The 24,709-nt window shown below is 39.4% G+C and overlaps 1 protein-coding gene across 1 annotated transcript in view; it reads right to left on the minus strand.

Moving 5' to 3' along the window:
• Positions 1-24,709, minus strand: part of C5H10orf67 (chromosome 5 C10orf67 homolog) — a 68,976-nt gene that overhangs the window by 7,425 nt on the left and 36,842 nt on the right. Inside the window, exons 6-7 of the mRNA XM_037837691.1 lie at positions 24,408-24,466; positions 19,928-19,993 (exon numbers count right to left, since the gene is read on the minus strand). Coding sequence (XP_037693619.1) covers positions 19,928-19,993; positions 24,408-24,466 — 125 coding nt within the window. The remainder of the gene's footprint in view (positions 1-19,927; positions 19,994-24,407; positions 24,467-24,709) is intronic.

Here is a 24,709-nt window from a genome sequence, read left to right on the forward strand (position 1 = left end):
GATGCTACAGGAGGCTCTTCAGGGTGAAGGGAAATAAGCCCTGATGGAAACTGATCTTCAGAAAAGAATGAAGAGCATTAAAAATGGCAACTATCTGGGTGCACATAAATGGCTGTTTTCTCCTTAATTTCTTTAAAATACATAAGACTTTAAAGCAAGAATTATAACACTCTTGTTGGGGTTATAATGGTGCAAATATAATATATATGACAGTGATAATGTGAAGAATAGGGAAATGACCCCTATATTTTATACAAAATTGTCCAACATTAACTCTAAATGTACTTTGAAAAGTTAAGGATGTAAATTATAATCACCAGAGCAATCATTTAGAAATATATACCAAAACGCTAATAGATAAATTAAAATGGAATTCTAAAATATGTTCAAAGGAAGGCAAAAAAAAAAGGAGAAACAAAGGAATAACAACAACAAAAATAACTCGAGGGGACATTTAGAAAACTAATAATAAAATGGTGGACCTAAGTCCAACCTTATCAATAATAACAGTAAATGTTAATGAACTAAACCATCTAATTAAAATGCAGAGGTGTCCAGAATGTGTAAAAAAAGCAAGACCCAACTAGTTACTGTCTACAAGAGAAACACTTTAAATATAAAGACACAGAGAGGTTGAAAATAAATGCACTAAAAATATATGCACCATGCAAACGTTCAAAGGATGGAGGGGCTACAGTAATACCAAGCATAGTAGATTTTAGGATTAAAGAATTATCAGGGATAAAGAAGGACATTTCATAATGATAAAAGAATAAATTCATCAAGAAGCTACCACCATTATAAATATGTATGTGCCCAATAACAGAGCTTTGAATTCCGTTAAGCAAAAATTGACAAAATTATATGGACAAATAAATAACACCTCTCTCTCTCTCAGCAATTGATAGAATTACACAAAAAATAAATTAAAGAGACATAGATGTTCTGAACAGTATTATCACTACCATGACATAGCTGATAACACCCAATGATTGCAGAATACACATTATTGTCAAGTACACATAGTGCATTCCCAGGACAGGCCACTTGCTTCTGGGCTACGAAACAATTCTCACTAAATTTACAAGGATTAAAATCATGTTGACACTGCCCTCTGATCACAGTGGAATTAGAAATACACACCTAGAAAAATTCCTAATATATGTACATTAACAACACAGTTTTAAATCACAAAGGAGATCACAAGGGAAAAGAAAAATGAGAAAATATTTCAAACTGAATGAAAATGCAAGATATCAAAATTTGTGTGACGCAGGTGAGACAGTGCTTACAGGAAAACTAATAAATCTAAGTGTTTTTATTAAAAATAATAAAAAGTTTGAAATCAATAACAAAGTTCTACAATAAGAAACTATAAAAAGAAGAGCAAAGTAAACAAAAAGTAAGAAGGAAAAAGTTGATGATCAAAGCAGAAATAAAGAAATAAAAATATAAACAATAAAATAAATTAACAGAGCCAAAAGCCAGTTCATTGAAATGTAATCAGCAAAATTAATAAACACCCAGCTAGACTGATACAGAGAAAAACAGAGAAAACTTAATTTACTAATATCAGGAATAAAAAAGGATTTCAGTTCCTATAGATATTAGAAGACTACTAGGAGAATATCATGGAAAACTTCATATCAACAAATTCAATAAATTAAATGAAATCAACAACCATTTGAAAAATACAATCTAATAAAATTGACAGTAGACAAAATAAAAAATATGAATAATACTATATGTATTAAAGAAAATAAATCCATTATCAAAAACTTTCTCATAAAGACAACTCTAGACCAAATGGCTTCACTGGTGAATTCCATCAAACATTTAAAAAAGAAATAAGACAAATCTTTTAAAAGTATTTTCAGAAAATAGAGAAAAAGGACATACTTCCTGTGCTGATTTGGATGTATTATGTCCCCCAAAATGCCATGTTCTTTGATGCAATCTTGTGTGGGCAGACGTTATTGGTGTTGATTAGATTGGAATTCATTGATTGAGTGTTTCCATGGAGATGTGACTCAATCAACTGTGAGTCTGATTGGATAATTTCCATGGAGGTGTTACCCCACACATTCAGGGTGGGTGTTAATTGGATCACTGGAGTCATATAAAGGAATTCACAGACAGAGGGACTCAGAGCAACTGAGAGTGACATTTTGAAGAGGAGCTGCAGCTTACAGAGACATTTTGGAAAACACAACACAGGAGCAAGCAGACATCCTGGGAGAAAGCCACTTTGAAACCAGAGCTCCAGAGCAGACACCAGCCATGTGCCTTCCCAGCTAACAGAGGTTTTCTGGATGCCATTGGCCATCTTCCAGTGAAGGTACCCAACTGATTGTTGATATCTTACCATGGACACTTTATGGCCTTAAGACTGTAACTGTGTAGCAAAATAACCCCCCTTTATAAAAGCCAATCCATTTTTGATATTTTGCAAAATGCAGCGTTAGCAAACTGGAACACTTCCCAACTCATTTTATGAGACCAGCATAACTCTAACGCTAAATCCTGGAAAACATATTTTACAAAAAGAGAAAAGAAAATAAGGAAAGACAATTTGGAGACTTACATCCAAACTAGTACTTGTTCAAAGTACTAAACAAAATATTAGCAAATAGAATCTAGCATTATATTAAATGTATACTAGATCATGACAAAGTGGGGTATATCTCAGCCATGCAAAATTGCTTTAATATTAAAAAATCAAAATAATATACCATATTACAGAATAAAGAAGAAAAATACAATCATTTCAATAGCTGCAGAAAAGACTTGACAAAATTCAGCAACTACTCACAAAAAACTCTCAGAAAACTAGGAATAGAAGGGAAATTCCTCAACTTGACAAAGAGCTGCTGTAAAAAATTCTATAGCTAAATCATACTTAATGATAAAATATTGAATGATTTCCTCCTAAGGTTGAGAACAGGGCAAAGATGCTTACTGGAATTCCTAGCCATTGTAATATGACACTAAAAGGAAATAAAAGGCATAAAGATTAGAAAAGAAGAAGTAAAACTGTCTCTATTTACAGAATATGTAGTTGTTTACATAGAAAAACCTAAGGAATCTATAAAATTATTACTTGAGCTAGTGAATGAATTTAACAAGGTTTCAGGGTAAACATTAATAATAAAAATCAATTGTAATTTTATATACCAGCACCAAACTATTGAAAACAGAATCTAAAAACAATTCCATTTACATAGCATAAAAATATAAAGTGCTTAGAAATAAATTTAACAGAAGATATGCATGAACCTCTGCAATGAAATTTGCAACACTTTAACCAAAATTACAAAAGATCTAAGTGAATAGAGAAATATACCATACTTATGAATTGGATGACTCCATCTATTACTATATTAATATGGCAATCTCCTCAAATTGATCTAGACATTTATCACAATCCTAATCATAGTAACATCAGGTTTTTTTTGTAATATTGGATAAGCTGTTTCTATAATCTGTATAGAAATACAGACGATCTAGAATTTTAAAAAACTGATTTTGAGAAAGAAAAAAGTTGGAGGACTTACATCTGATTTCAATATTTATTATAAAGCTATAGCAATCAAGAATTCCTAGTATAAGGATTGACAAATACTGCAACATGGGAGAGAACCCCAAAATGTACCTGCCTGGTTTTCAGCAAAGGCTCCAAAGCAATCCAATGGAGCAAAAGGTGTTTTCAACAAATGTCGTTGTAACAAGTGAATATCCATTTGGAACAAAATGAAGAGATTTAACCCCTATCTTACATCATACACAAAAATTAACTCAAGATGGATCAGACCCCTAAACACAAAATCTTAAACCATAAAGTTTTCAGAGGAAAACATAAGAGGATATCTTCTTAAAGCCAGGGCAGAGAAAGTTTTCTAAGCATACATAAAGTAATGTTTGCTTTATGATAAAACTTATACATTTGGCTTCAAAATTGAAAACTTCTCATCAAAATACATTATTAAGAAAATGAACAGGAAAGGCATAGAAGAAAATATTTACAAAATATATAGCTGACAAAAGACGAGTACCTAGGATATATAAAGAACTCCTACAACTCACAAAAACACACACGGCTCAAAGTTTTAAATAAACTTTTTGTTACACCCTGAGTATAATTCCGTTGAGATTCTTCCAAGTTGTTTGCTACTAGTTCATTCCTTTTTATTGCTGAGTAGTATTCTGTGTGGGTACACCACAGTTTGTTTAACCGTTCGCTCTCAAAGACAACTGGGTGAAGCTTGGAGGTGACTGGTCCTCCCTCACACCTCCTCTTTAAGTCTCATTGCTGCTCAGCAGGAATGGAAGTTCAGTGCTCTGCTGGAGCCTGCTGATACTGCCCTAATGCGGCAATCAAAGTACTACCAACTTCTTCTCGATGGGGGATGGACGGTCTCATCTCCTTGTAGACACCACCTAGCCAAGGAAGCAGAGTGCTGCCTGCTTCTGCCAAGCCAAAGATGGAAGGTCACTCCCCGTTCAGCCGGGCCAGCACTTCAGCAGCAGGGAACTGGAGCACCACTGCTTGCTTCTGGGGGAAGAGAGAGTGGTGGAACATCAGCTCCCTGCTTGCCCCACTCAAACAGTGAGGCATGGAGTGTGGTTCTCCCACTGGTGTTTGTTTGGAAAGGGACAGATATTGCCAAAAGTCTTTTCTGCTGTTGGGCCCCCCTTTCCCTGGCTGAGGGAATAAACTTTCTTGGAAGTACTTTTGTCTTTGCCAGTTGGTGGTTGTTCTAGTTTGCTAATGCTGCAGAATGCAAAACACCAGAGATGGATAGGCTTTTATAAAAAAGGGGTTTATTTGACTACACAGTTACAGTCTTAAGGCCATAAAGTGTCCACGGTAATACATCAGGAATCGGGTACCTTCACTGGAGGATGGCCAATGGCGTCCGGAAAACTTCTGTTAGCTGGGAAGGCACGTGGCTGGTGTCTGCTCCTAAGTTCTGGTTTCAAAATGGCTTTCTCCCAGGACGTTCCTCTCTAGCAAGCTTGCTCCTCTTCAAAACGTCACTCACAGCTGCACTCCGTTCTGTCTCTTTGAGTCAGCATGTTTTATATGGCTCCACTGATCAAGGCCCACCCTGAATGGGTGGGGTCACACCTCCACGGGAGTATCCCACCAGAGTCACCACCCACAGCTGGGTGGGGCACATTGCAAGCAAATCTAACCAGCACCAAAACGTCTGTCCCACAAGACCACAAAGATAATGGCAGTTGGGGGATACAATACATTCAAACTGGCACATTCCACCCCCTGGACCCCAAAATGACATTATCTTTCCAAATACAAAATACATTCATTTCATCACAATATCACAAAAACTTAAACCATTTCAGTAACAAAAGTTAAGTACAAAATCCCATCAAAATCAAATATAGGCGTGGTCAGTCCTAAGGCATACTTTTCCTTTAGCTTGGATCTGCAGACTTAGAACAAGTTATATGCTTCCAATATACAAAGGAGGGACATTCATAGGATAAACATCTCCATTCCCATAAGGAGAAAGAGTAAGGAAAACAGGGTTAACAGGACCAAAACAGTTCCTAAAACCTGCAGGATAAACTCCATTAGATTTCAAAGTCTGAAAGTCATTAACACAATAACGTTGCATCCTTGGGGCTTGAGAGAGCGGGAGTCTAACCCTTCCTAAGGGCCTTTGTGGCAGCCCTTTCCTCTCCAAACACTTAGGTGAGTGCTCCAACATACCCACACATTGGGGAGACCACCTTCTCGGCCCCACCCTCCTCAAACATCGGGGCTGCTCCCGGATTCCCTTCCATCTCCGGGGCACACGCTTAACCCCTTCAGAACAGTGTGGTGGCAGCCAGGCTCTCCCCAATTCCCTGGGAATGTGCTCCACCCTCTTTGGGACCTCGGGTGGCAAAACTCTTCCAGAGCATTGAGGTGGAAAGCCCGCCCTCGACCTCCAGGGCAAACTCACCCTTTCCATGCATGTGGGCTGCTCCGCTCTCCCAGCCCAAGGCCTCTTGGCTCCAGACCTCAACCTCCATGGCTCTGTCTTTGAAGAAATTTTTCCTGCAATTTGTTCCTTGTCTGTCTCCTCCAGTCCAGACTGGCAGCGGCTGTGTCTGTAAAGTTCTTGCAAAAGTTCTGTTGGCTTTGCATGAAGCACACTGGGGTCAATGCCATCAGACAATAGGAGTTTCCACAAATCCTTTCTGGATAATTCCATCTCCAATCTTGGCTTGTACTGAAATGGCGGCTGGGTTCCATGTTTGGTTACATCCTCACGTTGGGCTGTAGCTTCTGGGATTCCACCCCCTGGAAGCTCATAATTTTCCAAGCCATCAGCTTCTGGTTTCTTTGAACCCAAGAGTTCAGTTCTAAGTTTATCTCTCTCCGCTCGCATTTTACTATAAGCTGCAAGGAGAAGCCAGGGTACATCCTCCACATGTAGTCTGGAGATCTCCTCAGCTAAGTATTCCAGGTTGTTGCTTCCAGATTCTTCCTTCCATCTGACACCAGGACTCAATTTTGCCAAATTCTCTGCCACTTTAAAACAACAATCGCCTTTCTTCCAGTTCACAACAACACATTCATCATCTCTGTTCAAGACCTCGTCAGAAGTATCTTTAGAGTCCATATTTCCATAAACAGTCTCTTTAAAGCAGTTTTGGCCTTTTCTATCAAGCTCCTCACAACTCTTCCAGAAACTCCCCATTATCCATTTAAAAAGCCGTTCCAACATGTTTGGTATTTGCAAACACAGCAGCAAAAGCACCCCACTTCCGGTACCAAAATCTGTCCTAGTTTGCTAATGCTGCAGAATGCAAAACACCAGAGATGGATTGGCTTTTATAAAAAGGGGGTTTATTTGACTACACAGTTACAGTCTTAAGGCCATAAAGTGTCCAAGGTAACACATCAGGAATCGGGTACCTTCACTGGAGGATGGCCAATGGCGTCCAGAAAACCTCTGTTAGCTGGGAAGGCACGTGGCTGGCGTCTGCTCCTAAGTTCTGGTTTCAAAATGGCTTTCTCCCAGGACGTTCCTCTCTAGCAAGCTTGCTCCTCTTCAAAACGTCACTCACAGCTGCACTCCGTTCAGTCTCTTTGAGTCAGCATGTTTTATATGGCTCCACTGATCAAGGCCCACCCTGAATGGGTGGGGTCACACCTCCACGGGAGTATCCCACCAAAGTCACCACCCACAGCTGGGTGGGGCACATTGCAAGCAAGTCTAACCAGCACCAGAACGTCTGTCCCACAAGACCACAAAGATAATGGCATTTGGGGGACACAATACATTCAAACTGGCACAGTGGTTTAGGTTGGGGTCTTCTGGAATGTCCTGTCTGTGACATATGAGAGGCAATGAGAAAACCCCGGGGACTCACTGCCATTAGTTAAGTTCTGAGGATCCCAGATCATGCATCTCTTCCTTACCACCTTTCAGAATCTTCCTAGGCTTATTTGTCATATATGTCCAGGACGGGGAAGGAATGGTGCTTCTCTATCTCTGTCACAATTGCAAGTCTCAACAACACAAGCATTAAAATGGGGAAAATGGGAAAATATTGATGCAAGCACTTCACACACACAAAAAAGTTATGTGAATTGCCAATAAGTACCTGGAAAAGTGTTCAACGTCATTCATTGTCACGGAAATGCAAATTCAAATCACAATGAGATATCACTACCTACCCACTAGAATGGCTAAAATTAAAAAGACTGGCAATGTTAAATGTCAACAAGGATGGGGAGCAACCGATTGGTATGGTAAAGTCCCAAAGGTACCACCAGTTTGGAAAAAGGTCTGACAGTTTCTTATAAAACTAAACACACACTTACACTATGGTCTAGTGATTTTACCCCTAGGTATTTACTCAAGAGACATGAAAACATACGGCAAAAATATTTTTGTAAGATTATTCATCGCAACTTTATCATCAGAATCAAAACCTGGAGACATCCCAGGTATCCATCAATAAGGGGATGGATAAACAAACTCTGGTATTCACAAAATGGAATTCTACTCAACAATTAAAAGAAACAAACTATTATAAATGTGACAATATGGATAAATCTGAAAAACACTATGAAGAGTGCAAGAAGTCTTACACAAGAATATATACTATACAGTTTTGTTTAAATTAAGTTCCAGAACAGACAAAAGTAATCTATGATGAAAAAATAAGAATGGGGCTACCTTTGTGGGGGGAGGGGGGAGTGAATGCCTGGGAAACGGTCGTGAGAGAATGGTAATGGGAGACAGTAATGAATTATATGCTGATCATACATATACATGCATTTGTCAAAATGGTACATTAAAATTTGTGCATTTCATTGTACATAAATTTATCTCAAAAGAGAAAGGTGAATTGTAGACAAATATTGAACTCTAGCTAATGATACGCATTGCTGAAGTGTTTATTGGAAATACTAATGGCTGTAGTTTACTCTGAAATGTATCATAAAATAAATTTGTAAGAGTGACAAACTGTATTTGCAGTTTACATATTTCATGCCCTTTTCTTATCTTTCTATGCTGGTGAATACCTCCAACACAATTTCAAGTGGAGATGGTACATCTTTGAAAGGTCAACTTTGAATTCCTGGAATAATTTCAACTTGTTCATAATTTAATATCTGTTTATATATAGGTGGATTTGATTTGCTAATATATTTTTAAAGATTTTTGTCTCCTTGTTCAAGAGGAAAATAGGCCTACAATATTCTTTTCATATGCTGTCCTTGATACTGTCCTTGAAAACCGTAACAAGTTTACACTAGTCTCTTAAAATGAGCTCATAATGCTCCCCCTTTTCCTATTTTTTGAAAAAATATGTGCATAATTGAAAATTTTTTTTCTCAACAGCAGTATCACTGATGAAGTCATCTGGGCACAGAGTTTTCTTTATGGGAAGATTTTTGACTGATTTGACTTCACAAGTCAGTATGAGTAATGTGTCCTATCAAAATACTCAAATCTGGTGATAAAATGTTATTCATGATATTCTTTAATTGTTCTTTTAATATCTACATCATCTACAGGGATACCATTTGTGATTTCTGATAATTGTGTTTGGTGCATTCTCTTTCTTCCTTGATTATTTGTCAGTTTTATTAGCTGTTTTTTGTTTTTGTTTTTGTTTTTTGTAAACCAAATTCTGATTTTATTAAATATTTCTATTGTATATTTTTTCTAATGCATTCATTTTTCCTCTTATTTTCAGTTCCCTCTTCTTTCTCTTTGTTTATTTTTGTAGGTTTTTTTTTTAATTTTCCTAAAATGTAATCTTAGATCACTAATTTTCAGCTTTTCTTCTTTTCTAACATATACATTTAAGGCTAGAAATTTTCTTTCAAATACAACTTTAGCTTCATCTCAAGTTTGAATATGTCAACTTTTCATTATCCTGAAATTCAAAATATTTTTAAATTTGCATTAGAATTTTTTCCCTGACCTCGTGGATCATATAGGTGAGTATTTCCTTTAAACATTTGAGGATTTTCTAGTTATCTTTTCATTTATATTTAGCTTAACTGCATTGTAGTCAGAGAATCTGCTTTGTATCATTTCAATATTTTGAAATATGTTGAAATTTGCTATATTTTCAATTTTTGTATATGTTTGGTAGATGTTTAAAAATAGTGTGTGTCCTGCAGTGGTTGGTTGTATAATTCTACATATATCCATGAAATCAGCTCTTTAATTGTGTTGTTGAAATTTTATCAATGTTCTTTACTATTCTATCAATTACTGAGAAAAAAAATTTTAATTTCCTGTTCATTGTGCATTTCTATTTCTCTTTAAAATTCTTTCTATTTTTTTATATATCTTGAAGCCATTATATTAGGTGCATAAAAATTAGAATATTTCTATATTTCTGGTGAATTGAACCTATTATCATCAAGAATTGATGCTCTTTATCTCTCAAAATATGTCTTGTTTAGAGACTATTTTGTCTGATATTAATATAGCTACTCAACTTTCTTTTAGCTGATACTTGCATATAATTAGATTTTGTTTCTCCCATCCTGTCCTATAATCACTGCCTCTTAGCCTGAGCATTGTTCCAGTTACAAGAAATGTAACTACCAGTATATTTGGAGTCAAATTTACCATTTTATTTTTTACATCCTATTTATCCTGCTGCCTTATGTTTCTTTTTCTCCTCTTTATTAACTTCTTTAAGAATGATTGAGAATTTTTATTACTCAATTATTTTTCTCCAGATTGTAGCTTGGAAGTTATATCACTGGTTATTTTTCTTTCAGTAGTTATTCTATAAATTGCAGCCTGCATTTTTAACTTATTAAAATGTAAACTTAATAGCTTTACTCTTTTGCCAGATAATTCAATGAATCTGGAAGTACTTTAACTTTACTGTTTTTCAGTACTTTTTACAACTTCATTGAAGTATAAATAATGGACAATGAACTATATATTCTTACAGTATACAATCTGTTGAGTTTTGACATGTATACACACACTGGTGAAACCATCACTCTGATCGAGGTAATGAACAAACCTATCACTCCCCAAAGTTCTCTCATGACCCTTTGTAAGCCACTTCTCCCATCACCTTTCCCATCATCAGGTGGCCACTGATCTGTTTTCCATCACTACTTAATCATTTGCATTTTCTAGAATTTTAAATAAACTGAACTGTACAAACGTACCTTTGTTTCTATCTTCTTTCATTCAGTATAATTATTTTGAGATTTATCCTTATTTCTGTATGTCAGAATACTCCATTTCTTTTTACTGTTGAGTAGTGTTCCACTGGATAGACATACCACACTTTGCTTATCCATTCTTTTGTAAATGGACATTGGAGTCATTTCTAGTTTGGGGCTATTACAAATAAAGCTGCTGTGAACATTTTGTACAAGTCTTCGTGTGAAAATTTGCTTTTATCTTGGAAAAATGCCTAGTAGTGAAATGGGCAGGTCACACGGTAGTATACATTAAAAAATCTAACTGTCAAAATATTTTCCAAAGTGGCTGTATATTTTACCTTCCCACCAGCAGTGAAGGAGAGTTCTAATTGCTCCACATCCTTGACAACACTTTATTATGGTCAGCCTTTTAAATTTCAGCCATTCTAGTGGGTATACAGTAGAAGTATTAATTTGTGTTTTCCTAATGACCAACCACATTCAATATTTTTTCATGTTAATGTTTCATATTTAGATATCTTCTTTGGTGAACTATTTGTTCAAATATTTCACCCATGTTAAAAATCACGTTGTTTGCCTTCTCCTTATTGAATTGTAAGAGTCCTTTGTAAGTTCTGGATACAAATCTTTTTTAGATATATTTTTTTCAAATTTTTTTGCATTCTGTGGCTTGCCTTTTCTTTCCCTTTTTTTTTTCTTTAGCATTTTGAAAAGTAAAAGTTTTAAAATTCTATGAGGTGCAATACATCCTATTGAAGAAATCTTTGCAGACCTGAGGTCACTAAGATCTATTATACTTTATTCTAGAAGTTTTATAATTTTAGCTATGACAGATAAAATTTAAGTTTACAATCCATTTTGAGTTAATTTTTGTATAAGGTGTGAGGTAAAGGTTGAGGTTAAACTTTTGCTTATTATCCAATTTTTCCAGCACCATTTGTTGAAAAGATTATCTTTTTCTGATGGAATTGCCTTGGCACATTTGTCAGAATCATTTCACCATGTATGTCTGGTTCTATATCTGCGCTTTCTATTCAATTTGATCAACATATCTGTATATTCCTTATGCAAATATCACTTTATCTTGATTACTGTGACTTTATAGTAAGTCTTGCAATCAGGTTGCATGAGCCCTCCAACTTTGTTCTGTTTCAAAATTGTTTTGGCTATTCGAGATCCTGTCCATTTCCATACAAACTGTAAAATGTGCTTATTGATGTCAACAAAAAAGCCCGCTGGTATTTTTTATTGGGATTGTGTTGAATCTATAAATCAATTTGGGGAGAACTGACAACTTAACAATAGGTATCTTGTACCTTGTGAATCATGAACAAATATTTCTTTCCATCTACTTAGTCTCTAATTTCTCTCAGCAATGTTTTGCATCATTCACTGCACAGATCTCGCACATATTTTGTCAAGTTCATCCCTAAGCATTTCATATTTTTAGATGCTGATTGCAAATGGTGCTTTTTTAAAGTTTCAGTTTTGATTGTTCATTGTTAGTAATAGAAATACATGATTTTTATATCTTGAACTTTATTGTATAATCCTGCTAAATTCAGTTATTAATTCTAGTAGCTTTTTTTATAAATTCTTTTAGGTTTTCTATGTAGACGTTCATGCCACCTGGGAATGAAAACAGTTTTACTTTTTCCTTTCCAATGTGGATGGAACGCATTTTGTTCTTGTGATTATTGCCCTGGTGAGGACCTGGAGTACAATGTTAGATAGAAGAGGTAAAAGTAGACCCCCTAGTTTCACTTCTGACCTTAGTCTTAAAACATCCAGTCTTTCACCATGAAGTACGACAATAGTTGTAGCTGTTTTGGTAGATGCCTGTTATCAACCGGATAAGTTCCCTTCTATTTCCAGTTTGCTCAGAGTTGTTATCATGAATGGATTATTGTACTTTCTCAAATGGTTTTTCTGCATCTATTTGCCCTCTGGAGCCAATATTTTATATCCCTCCTCTTTCAGTTTGCTAAAGCTGCCAGAATGCAATGTATTAGAAATGGGTTCGCTTTTACAATGGGGATTTATCAACTTACAATTTCCAGTTCTCAGGCCATGAAAATGTCCAACTAAATGCATAAGACTCTGAAGATAGACTGCTGGCATCCGAAACACGTCCGTCACATGGGAAGGTACATGGCCAGTATCTGCTGGTCCTTTGCTTCTGGGTTTTACTGCTTTCAGTTTCTGGCTCCTGTGGCCTCCTCTCTGAGCTTCTGTGGGTCCTCTCTTAGCTTTTCCAGGGCTTTACTCTAGGAGCTTCTCTTAACTTCATCTCTTAGCTTCTGTATATGTTTTATCCTCTTATAAAGGACTCTACCAAGGGGATTAAGACCCACTTTGAATGGGCTGGGTCACATCTCAATTGAAATAACCTAATCAAAAGGTCCTACCTACAACAGGTCTACACCCACAGGAATGGATTAGAACAGCATGGCCTTTTCTGGGCTACAGAACAGCTTCAAACTAGCACACCTCCTATGTAGAAAACATACCTATCCTCTCTAAAGGCCTCCAAAAATCTCATCCTATTATAACATCAGCTTGAAGTCCAGGATCTCTTCCTCTAAATGATGTCCGGATGCAAACAGGACTCCCCAAGAATGGTCTCTCTTGATCTGAAGAGCTAGGAACTCAAGAGACAAGTTACCTGCCCCTACAGCCCACATACCATAGAGGGGCACAGGATACCATTAGAGACCCTCCCCATCAAAACAGGGAAAAACGGGAGGCATATTGCAGTGACACTCCCAAAGCAAATCTGAAATCCAACCGGGTACATGTTGACAGTTCCTTCATTAGGGTTCTCACAGACACCAAACAAAAGTGATGGGTTCTCTGCCCGATGCCCTCAAATGACTAATTCCTGAGACACAGCCGCTTCAGAGAGAGAAAGAGTTTATTGCTAAATACAAAGCAGGAGATTAGATGACCTACTGGTCTAAAAATCTGTCTCCCCACGTCTAAGGAGTTTAGTTTTTCATGGATTCAAACAAGGGGAGGATCAAATTGTTACTACTACAATAACAAGTATAAGCAACTACAATTTACAAATGTAAAGGAGTGGAGCTAGGATTGAGCTAAGATAGAATAACCATTACAATAACAAGTCAGTGGTTGGTTCTGTGCTGACTCAAGTTCTTTTGTTAACATTAGGGGGTTGCCTTTGTGATTTTAAGTCTATAAGTGTACAAGGAAGGGCCAGTGCTGAGGTTTTTAAAATTTGCAAATCAGTGGGTTTCAGTAATTTCAGTTATTTCCTTTTGGCTCTTCTACAATATACTAGACAGTAAGAAAAAATATCTAAATAATGACTTAGTAATCATAGGCATGTTAATTCTCAACTTCTTGGTTACATCATCTTGGAGACAAACTAAGCACAAACATTAAATATCACCTGATAATTCAAATTTCTGAAGTCTGTGTATTATGTCTATTCTGTGCTGTTCTCACACATGGTTTCTTGTTTCCTTGTGTGCTTCCTGATCTTTGGCTGTGTGGTTTTCATTGCTCTTGTAATTGTATGGGGAATCTGGGTAATTCTCTGTGGTTTAGGATTCAGGTACTTTCTTCCAGAGAGTTTTCTATTTGCTTCTACCAGGGGTGCTCCCAATTCAGTACAACTTAATACTAAATTGAGCTTTTCAAGGTTCTTGAATACAAATTTGAGTTGCAAATCCCCTGGAAGGCCTGCCTATGGTTAAAACTCCTCAGGAAGAAATCTCCACCCCACCTCCACCCCCCAGCTCTGTTCGGTATCAAGGAAACTCTCCTCTAGTCTTCTGGGAGTTTGGAGAAGCTGCAGGTTTACTTTGGGTTAATATTCATCTTGCAGAAATGGCCTTGGTTCTCCAGTCAAACATGGGGAATCTCTATTGATTCTCACCAAGCATGCTCTGGATGGTGACTTTTATTTAGTTCTGATTGGTAAATGTCTTTAGGACAAAGTTGGCTTGGAATTCAAGCTTAACTCTGGGCATGCTCCTTTGATGTTTGAATTTTGACCTGGTAATCCCTCCTTCTCATCAATTCTTTGGCACTTTTATAAAAAAGTTTATAATATTTTAGCTAACATTTTCAGTTATTTTTCTTCATTGCTTTTATAAGGATATTTTAATATTTTATCAAGAATTTTTGGGTAGGCATTGGTCTGAACATCTAGCCCACTAAATAATTTCCCTCAGTAATCAATTTTGTGTGCTTAATATTAAAAAGTTGGGGCCTTCTTCCCACAGAACTTGAATTCTGCCTCAGAATCCTTTCGCTACTTTGGAGTTGATACATGGAATTACATCTCTGCACTAACCGGCTTCCAAGACTCCAGCTATGAGAGTGACCAGCCTCCCAGTTTCCCGGGAAGCAGGACTTGCAGTGTGAACACAGGGACAGCCCTGGGCAAAGCAGCCTGAGCTGGCCACCCTATCAGCTATGCCATTGTGTTCACCGCCAAGCACAGGTGTGGAGAATCTACCTCTTTCTCTGGGGAGGGAAGAGAGCCTCGTGCATTTCCAGTGGGAGCAGCTAATCCTGTGGCCTGGCAGCTCTGCATCCTCCTTCCTTCTGTCGGTCAGCGAGATGGCGCAGCAGGACTGAACTGGGATTCTGGAAGACCTGCAGACCTCTGCTGAGATGGGAGACCCTGGTGTGCCCCTGCCCTTGCTAAACTGTGGGTGCTCCCCTTTTCAGAAGGGTGCTCCCCTGGACAGGAAGCTCCCATTTTAACAGTTCACAGGGCTCCAGTCCCCTCTCCCAGTTCCCTGTAAGTGGTATGGAGGGGGACCCTCTCCTGCAGACCTTTCCCTGGTTCTTCCCACTGGCCCAGCCCTGCTCGCCCTGCAGTGGGGACACAAGAGATGAAGGGGGTGTCCTCTTGGTTACTTCTCTGCTAGTGAATTTTTACTACAAAACTTTCCTCGCACATCACAGGTCCTGGTGCCCCTTGCATAACCCAAGACTCTGGAGATTGATTGCCCACAGGAAGCATTGGCTTAATGCCACATGGTGAGAGGCAAATGACAGTTTCCTCCGGTGGGAATGTGGGAGCTTCTGCCTGAACCCAGCATTACTGGTCATAAACATCGGCTTATATTCATGGAGACAAACTAGTGTAACGTTCTGATGGTGATGTGTCAAGAAAAAGAGAAGAGCCGATCAATGACAAAGGAAGATGATCAGAACATAAGACAAAGACGTCCCCTTCGCCACACCCTGCTCCTGGCTGGGGGTTCCTTATGAAATACAACCGCAGATCTCAAAGTCAGGGGCCCCAAACCCTTTTAGGTGTTATGCCAGGTCAAAACTATTTTCATTATAATACTAAGATATTAGTTGTCTTTTTCACTTTCATTGATTCGTGATACCCAGTGAGGTTTTTCAGAAGTTATGCGATATTTATCATGCCAGATGAAAGCAAAAGCAGATGTGAGAGTCCAGCTATAGGAAAGACAGTAGAACCAGCAGAGAGTAAAGAAATTTTCAAAACTGTAAAACAATACCACACTTTTCACCAAGTTATTTTGTAAAATATTTTTTATAAATAATGTATTATTCATGTTAGCATGTAATGGGTTTATTATTGGTATTTTTATATGAATTAATACATATTTTTGTAATTTCCCAGTTTTAAATTCAAATAGAGTAAATATCAATGGATCAAACCCTTCTAAACCAAATCTCCTTGAAGTTTTCAATTACTTTTAAGAGGGTAAAGGGATCCTGAGTCCAAAGTTTGAGAACCACTGGAATGGGACCTAGCAATTCATACTGAAAGCCAGGCTGCAGTCCTTTCCGTAGGCTCTGTAGCTCTGTCACATTTGTGGATTAGCAATGTCACCTCGTACGTGCCACAGTGTGGGCTAAGCCATGCTGAACTAGTCACTCTTGTGGTTCATTCATTCACTTAATCATAACAAATCGTGATAGTATAAAAGGTCCTGGGGGTGCAGCTGGAGCCCACAGGGGTGAAAGTAGATGTGGCATCCAGCAAGCTCTCACCAGGAGATGAGCCCCCCAAGTGGAGTACATACATTTCGTGAGCACGAGGGTGGGCCCCTCTGCAGGGCAGGGAAGCGGGGGCCGTGCCTGAGCTCTCAGCTGAAGCCTAGATGATATGCAAGGATGCTTCAGGAAGAGGCAGCAACAGGGAAGAAGCAGAACTCTGGGACATCTTGTCCTAACCCTTCCGATTATGCCTTTGAATCTATCTGCTGCTTTCAGGGAGGGTGGGCTGCCACCAGAGACCACAGGCTTTGCTCCCATGAGGGTGGCCTGTGCCAGTTCAAGGAGCTCATCCCCTCACCAGGTGTAGACTGTGGAGGCCGTGTGGGCCACAGGACACCCCAGCCCCTGGCTTGTGGGCAGGAACTCACTCACAGCGAGACAGGGGGCAGATTTTCAGTAGACGGGGCTTCCTCACCTCCACCGATGACAAGTGCATCTTGAATAAGAGGCACAGCTCCCAGAATGTCAACAGAAAGGTGGTTTTGCACAGATCACCAAAAACATCCCCAGTTTACCAACCCAGCTCTTGAAGAACTCGGGTTGGCACAGCCCCAAGACCAAAGAACACGCCAGGCACAGAGTGAGACGTGGGAGTTTTAGGACTTAGGAACAAGAGAGGATTCTTCCTGATAGCAGCCATTTTGGAAATGGAATTAGTGCTCCACAAAGGAGGGGGTGCAAGGGGCAGCTTACAAGGGTTTAGGACAAAGACATTCCAAGGGTATGAGAACAGAGTTTCAGCAGGGTCTCAGGACACAGGGGTCTGGAGAGGAGCGTTTCAATGCTTTGTTTATGATGCCATCTGCACATTTGTGTCTCCTTGAGGAGGTCTCTTGACCTTTAACTTCTGTCCTGGTCATGCAGGCTGCATTGTGCTGTGGGGCCTCCTTCCCCATTAGGAGGGGGAGCCGGGCCCTGGGACCCCACACCCAGATTTCTGGATGGTTCTCGGCCGATGGCAGCCACCCCTGGCGAGTGGTAGAATCCGCCTGTAGAGCTTCAGCCTCAGAAGAGCAACTGCTGATACCGAGGGGTGAGACCACCACGATTCAATCCAATGTGCCAGCCCCAGTCACGTAACTTCAATGACATATCTTACTGCACTAAATATCTGGGTCACCAAAATGATCAGTGGCCAGACAACGCCAATGTCCAGGCACTCGGGCTGGGTGGGCTGGAAGCAGGGACTTGGGCCTCAGGAATGAGCTCCAGGAGTGAAACATCTGCAGCACTGGACCAGGGGCTGGAGCCCAGCTGCCTCCTTCCCATCTCAACTCCGGACTGTTCCGAGAATCCAGGTGCCCTGGGACCAGCAGGCGGAGAATAGCTAAGGCCGAGGGTTCAAAGGTGGTGCTTTTCTGAAAAGGACCCTCTGTTGTGTTAGCTTCACGATAAAGGAAAGCCACTCAGTCTAGGAATCCAAGAAGATATACAATTATTTACTGTGTTTCCAAGGCCAATCCAAGGGACCGCTCCATGTTTTGCTGCCTACAGATATTTGTGGATCGTGGCTTTTTGCTACCAGCTCTTTGACTTTTTGAACTACACTTTTCATAGTTCAAATAGAAAGTGTATTGGGACACAGTCTTGGACAAACATGGAACAAAAACCCTTCGGCCAGAAAGCTTTTTAATATTACAGAATGACTGGTCAACTCCACCCTCTCCCCCAACCCCACATCTCAGGGCAATCACAGATGCTCACCCCCCGAAAAAGCACTATGGCAAGAAAGGAAGGCAAGGAGCTCAGCTTCCCTCAGCAGGATAACAGAGTGCTTGCGGGAGCTGGGGAGTGGTTCCAGAAGCAGTGACCTTTCTGGACGAAGGCACGCATGCCAGGGAAAGCTCGGGCCCCTCCCTGCACTGAAAACGCGAGCCCCCAAACAGCTCCAAGCACGCTGAAGGCTCTTGTGTTGTCACGGGGTTTGTGAGGCAGGATGTGGCTGCTTGGCAACAAGCTTGGGGCTCAAGAAACTTCTAAACAACAAAATAAAACGTGATTGGTTCCCCCGTGGGCAATACAATAGCACCCGTTAAACACTTAGAGTTAAAATAAAGGAGCCAAGAGATTCAAAGAGTATGGGGTCTGCTTACAGTAGAGGCACAAATTCACTGATTAAGTAGTTTAATTTCTCCTCTACCACTGCTGAGAGACTAACACAATGGCATTTGCTTCCTGCTCTATAAAGATGCTTTCCATTTTAATGACAATGTGCACATTGAGTTGTTTGTTTTCCGGGGCAAACTGTGGACTTTGAGGGGATGGCAGAAGGCGTGGGGGACAGGATTAGAAGGAACGGGCCGAGTGTGCTCAGATGATGGAGACGATTTTTATACGCCAGGTACTTAAAAGTAAAGGGTTCAGAATAACATATTTGTAGACACGCAGCTTCTGCGGGTTGCCAACCATAACTCACTTCGTCTCCTGCATCCCCAAGTTGGTTTCATAGAAGGCTGTATTGTAATCCAGGAGCATTGTTTTGCATTAACTTCTATGACAGGGAACCCAAAACGCACGGTGCTGAGAGCAACAAAACCGAGTTAAGGAACCAGTGATGCCTTGGCACCAAGTGTGACAGGCTGTAAGAAAGCGAACGTTTCAATATCTGAAGTGGTGTTGGTTTCCTGCAAACAACCTTTTCTTTTCTAAACAGTATCATATTCTTTTCCAGCACATTTAGAACGCAAGTCAAGCTGTGTTTTATTTTTTATTATAATAAACACAGTCAGTTTACTGTAACAAAGACATACTAGTGTTGATCAGTTGAAAGCCAAAATCCACCATCAGCAGGGCAGGATGGGGGTGGGTAGTCAACTGATAAAATAAAAGGCCAGCCGTCTGGAAAGTTCTCTTAAAAAGAGCATAAAAAGGCAGTGTTTTCTTATGAGACTAACACAGAATGCCAAAATATCTAGCCGGGCTGTTTTTTGTTATTGTTGTCATTTATGGCAATTTGTAACTAAAAATAGAAAAGCCTTCAAAATATTGGGTGTTCATATTTGTTTTTGTAAAAACCTCTATGATAAAATGCAAAAACTTTTATACTGTTTTAAATTATATCATTTCCCATGATATATTCATGACTCAAATTGTTTTACCTGCCTGCACTTAGATCACTTATAAAGGTGAAATGAATAGTTCCCACTAAACAGTTGCACACGAAGTTTGTAAAATATTGCATGATTAAATTAATTCCCTGGATTCAGGTTCATTAGGAAAAAATGTAAATCACCTTACCATGTCTTGAACTACTGCTTTTTCATAATCCAGGTCAAGTTTTAATCTGTCTCTACTATCAAGTAACTGAAATAGAGAAGAACATTATTTTGATTAAAGAACAGAATCCCTGAAATTCCTCCTCAATAGGATTTAGTGTAACATATTCTGATTCTAAATATGAGAAAAATGGATCCTAAAATGATAAAAGGAAAAATTAAATTCACATAGATTATCGTGTAATAATGACATATTGTCATGTAACTATTACATTTGTTTCATATAAACAAGCAACTTATACACAGAAAATACTAATTTATTTACAACCTTCTTCACCCCTCCCTATAAAAATGTGACACCAGTACACAATGGTCTGCCCAAAGGAGCAATTTTGCTTTACTCTTTATATGGCCCATTTCTCTTATTCTAGGTTTTGATGCTGTATTTATGTACAAGTCAAGCCATATTCATACCCATTGAAAGTAACACCAATAAAAAAGTATATAGTGCAGGGTCAACTTACCTATGGGACTTGACTCAAGGTTTTAAATGATTGCAATTTGCTGCACATTATGTACACTGATAAAATTCAACCCTTGGTTCTGACATCCATTCAACTCAATTCATTCATGTACTAATTATTTTAGTAAACACATATGGCACACTTGGTACATGCCAGACATTGTGCTAGGCTACAGGGGTATAAAAATGAGGAAGACCAAATCCCTGTCCCTGGAGTGATTACAGTAGGGGAGGAGAGCAATGTGGAAAAAATGCATGTAATATAGGTGAAAACCATGTATTAAATCTTCAAAGAGTCAAAAAACATCAAAAATACATATGACATGGCAAAAATACTTCCAACAAGATATGCTACACCCGAAGTGACTCCACAGAAGTGGAGCTTTGCACAAGGGTCTTGAAGGATGCGTAGAAGCTCAACAAGTTGGAAAAGAGGGAAGGAGGGGGGAACCACAGGCAAACATGGAGGACTGGGACAAGTTTGGTGTTATGGGAACCTGGGCTCACACCCAGAGAAAGGGCAGGGAATGAAGTGAGAGGGGGGCTTGGGGTGACATCACAAAGGGCTTTTGCTAGTCAGGCTAAGAGTTGAAGCAGGGGAGGTGAAGCACAGCACAGCAGTCTGCTTCAAATGAAACCTCTGATCTTAACCAGCTGTGCACACAAGTCCATTCTATACTCCAAGCCTAGTTTTGCACATCTGTAAGATTAGGATAATAATATTTACTTCAAAGACTTGTTGTGAAAAGAATTTGAGATGGCAAATGTGAAAGTGCTTAGCTGTTCCAGGCATATAAAAAGCACTCGATACATTTTTTATTGCCTGATTTTATACTGAAAGCTATGGGAAATCATCGCGGTTTTGTAGCACGCGAGGTCAGGTTTGAGGTCACTTAGGAGCATGGAAGCTAGAGCTGAAGAGAGTGGAGACAGAAGAGGGAATCAACAGGATACAGAATGAGAGGAACTTGGCTAAGTCTGAGGCGATGCAGTGAAGAGGAGGAAGTCGGTCTGAAACCTTGTGGCTGCTAGACAGGAGGCACAAAGGGGAATATAAAGAATGACCCCAGATATGTCGCCTGATCTCTGGGTAGATGGCAGTGCCATTAATTAACCCAAGTAAGGAAACAGGCAGACAGCAGCATCAGGGGCCATGGACTCCGGCTTGGACACACTGAGCTTGATGTACTTGACGAGCACTTACTTGTTCAGCAAATACGTTTGAGTGCGGATAGCTAAGCACAGTAGCCTGTCAGGACATGGCTCCCAGACTCGAGGGACAGCACTGTCCCTGGTGTGTGGAGCACGGAGGGAGCCCTATTACCACTGGGGACGGGCGGGGTCATCAGAGAGCCTTCCCAGGGCCTGTAACATTGAAATCAAAGATGAGGACGGGGTGAAAATGTGGGTGTGGTGCTCAGGATAAACCTTGAGCCACAGAAACATTTGCAAGTCATTGGCGAATGGGTGTGCTGGTTCTGGAAGAGTTAGATCAGCCAGAGGCAGGCGAGGATCCATAGGATTCTCAGGACCAGCATCTGGGTGGAGGATGGAGGGTACGTGAGGAACCAGAAGGAAGAGCTGCTGCCGAGGGGATGGATAGCACGGGACGTGGTTCTGTCGCACTCTGAGGGAAATCCAAGGAAGAAGATCGAAAAGATGGAGAAGACCCGATTGCGCTGCCCTTTGGTTTCTGTCTCGGGGCCAGACTTGTGTCCATTTTTCATTTTTGTCTGTTTTTCATCTCTAGCAGGAGCACAGTGCCTGACACTAAAAGACACTCTGAACATTGCTGAATCAATTGGTTTGGTGAAGGATATTGGAAACAAACCAGCAAATACAAGCTCTCATTTATCCGACAGCATCTAATACGCTGTCAAGGCTAAGAAGCAATTCCACATACGTTATCTCACTTTATCCACACAATAAGCCAATGAAAACCGTGAGGGAAAAAGATAAGGGAACTCAGGTTTCTAGACTTTCTCTGTTGAATACCAAAATGTGCCTATATTCACTGTTGGTGCAGAGTTTCAGGATTTGCATATAGAGAAGAACAGAAAAAATAGAGAGGATGAAAAAAAATCAAATTAGGGTTCTGCTATGTTTGTACTCTGTCTAGAAAAGTGCTGTCCGATAGACATATAATGCGAACCATGAATATAATTTAAAATTTTCTAGTAGCTATGTTAAAAAGGTAAAAAAAAATTTAAAAAACATATTAATTAATTTTAACAATGTATCTTATTTAATCTGGTATATATCCCAAGTACTATCATTTTGATATGCAATCAATATTACAAATTACTGGTGAGCATTTTCACATGTTTTATACTATGTCTTTGGCATCTAGTGCACTATTTTTCTCTTATAGCACATCTCAATTTGGGAGCTAAATTTTCATCGGAAATGTTTTATCTGTGTTTAGATTACATAAAATTATATAGATGAGAAAGATTTACATCCCCAAGTTATTCAAGATTATATATATATATATATATAACTTCCAATAACTGAAATGGGTATCTGTTTCATATTTAAATTGAAAATAATTAAATTAAATATAGTTTAAAATTCAGGTCCTTGGCTGTTCTCACCACGTTGCAAGTGTCTGGGTAGCTACCACGGGGCAGTGCAGATCTGGAAAGCTGAAGTGCTATTAATTGAAATATTTAAGCTGGCACCAGGTGCCTTCCTTCTTGATTGGTGACTTAATGGTGCGATGTTTTGCTTTAATCTCTTTTTGTAGTCCTCCTTATACAGAGCTGTGAGCTTACGCAACTCACCCTGCCCGTAGCAGTGTAGAATGAACAACTTTAGAAGAAGCATTTAAATAAAGAACCTGGTGATGGATCCCTGATAAGATGTTAAGAGAGGTTAGAAAGCTGAGATTTTGATTTTAACCTTGGTTGATGCCAAGGAGGTTAAACTCTTCTGCTCCGACTCTGCTGTAATTGCGGTAGGAACAGGGTTTGTGCTGCCCCCGTTGCAAATGGGGTGAAGCCCTAAAAATGGAACCTCTTTCGGAAAACCTGTGAAGGATTCAATTATCATATGAAGCACCTCCTAACCTGATCTGTCACAAAACCCTTTCTTTAAAAAATATTACTTTGAAGTAATTCTATCTCAATTCCAAGAATATCCTAAGCTGCAAAATCAGAACTGGCTGAAATCTGAACTTAAACTTAGGCACACATGGCTATTTAAACTCCTGAAACAGAGCTAGTAAGAGTGAGGAATTGAATTTTTTAATTAACAAAAACCTTTAATTAATTGAAATCTTAAAATTGATACTCAATTCTGTTACTGGAAAACATTTATGCTTATTTGGAAAACTTTGGGTATTTTCATTGATAAATTTTATGTCGTCTAAATATATTCTCATTCTGTGAATCACTCAAGGAGCACTTTTATGTGAGCCAGGCACGCACTGAGCTGTAAGAACATACCAGCATCCGAGACAGCTGGCAACTGCATGAAAGGCGAGCAGGCAGGGATTGCGTCGATCCCGCTGCATTAGATGCCCTAGGAAATCCTGATTTCTGTGATACCAAAAGAATTCCCTGCTGTGAAGACACGTTTACTGGGTGACATAAGCCCAGTTCATTCATATGAGGGAAAAATGAACATGAACCACTTCTGATCCGAATATAAGTCAGTTCATTCTTAATGCTATAGTTTTCCCACCACCACAAGCCCATCTTGGGACCTCCTATGTAATGTAATTTTTAGGTTCCTTCCTAGCAAAAAGTAGATGCTCAATTATCTCAAATTTTAAAAAGCGTCCATACATTAATTAGTTTCCAAGGCATGCTTCTTATTTATTATCTGGCATTTTACCCGCACAATGGGGAGAGATTAAATACATAAATCAACATTTGCCGACATGCCAAGACAAGCCGGACACAGTGTGATTTCGCCAATTGTGCTGACATTTCGATTTAAAGACGAGTCATTCATCAATGTAAAAAAGTTACAGTACCTTCTGAATAGTTCTATGATCCTTTTCGGCCACCTCTTTCAGACTGATAATTTCATCTTCTGAAAACAAAAGGAGAGAAAGGTCGACCATGAAATGACACGCATCCAAACTCGCATCTAGGCGACGTGCTCGGGGCAGACCCCACGCCTCCAGCAAGCAGAACAGGCCTGTGACCTTCAACTGCCCTTGACCTTCACAGCCTCCTTCCCGCTGCTCGGATGGCTGGTCAGAGAGGAAGGAAGACCTAAGTTCAAGATCCAAGGGTGGCTGAGGGCCGAGAGCTTTTCTTAGATACCAGCGAC

Source organism: Choloepus didactylus, chromosome 5 (genome assembly GCF_015220235.1).
Source record: "Choloepus didactylus isolate mChoDid1 chromosome 5, mChoDid1.pri, whole genome shotgun sequence".
Classification (NCBI taxonomy): domain Eukaryota; kingdom Metazoa; phylum Chordata; class Mammalia; order Pilosa; family Megalonychidae; genus Choloepus; species Choloepus didactylus.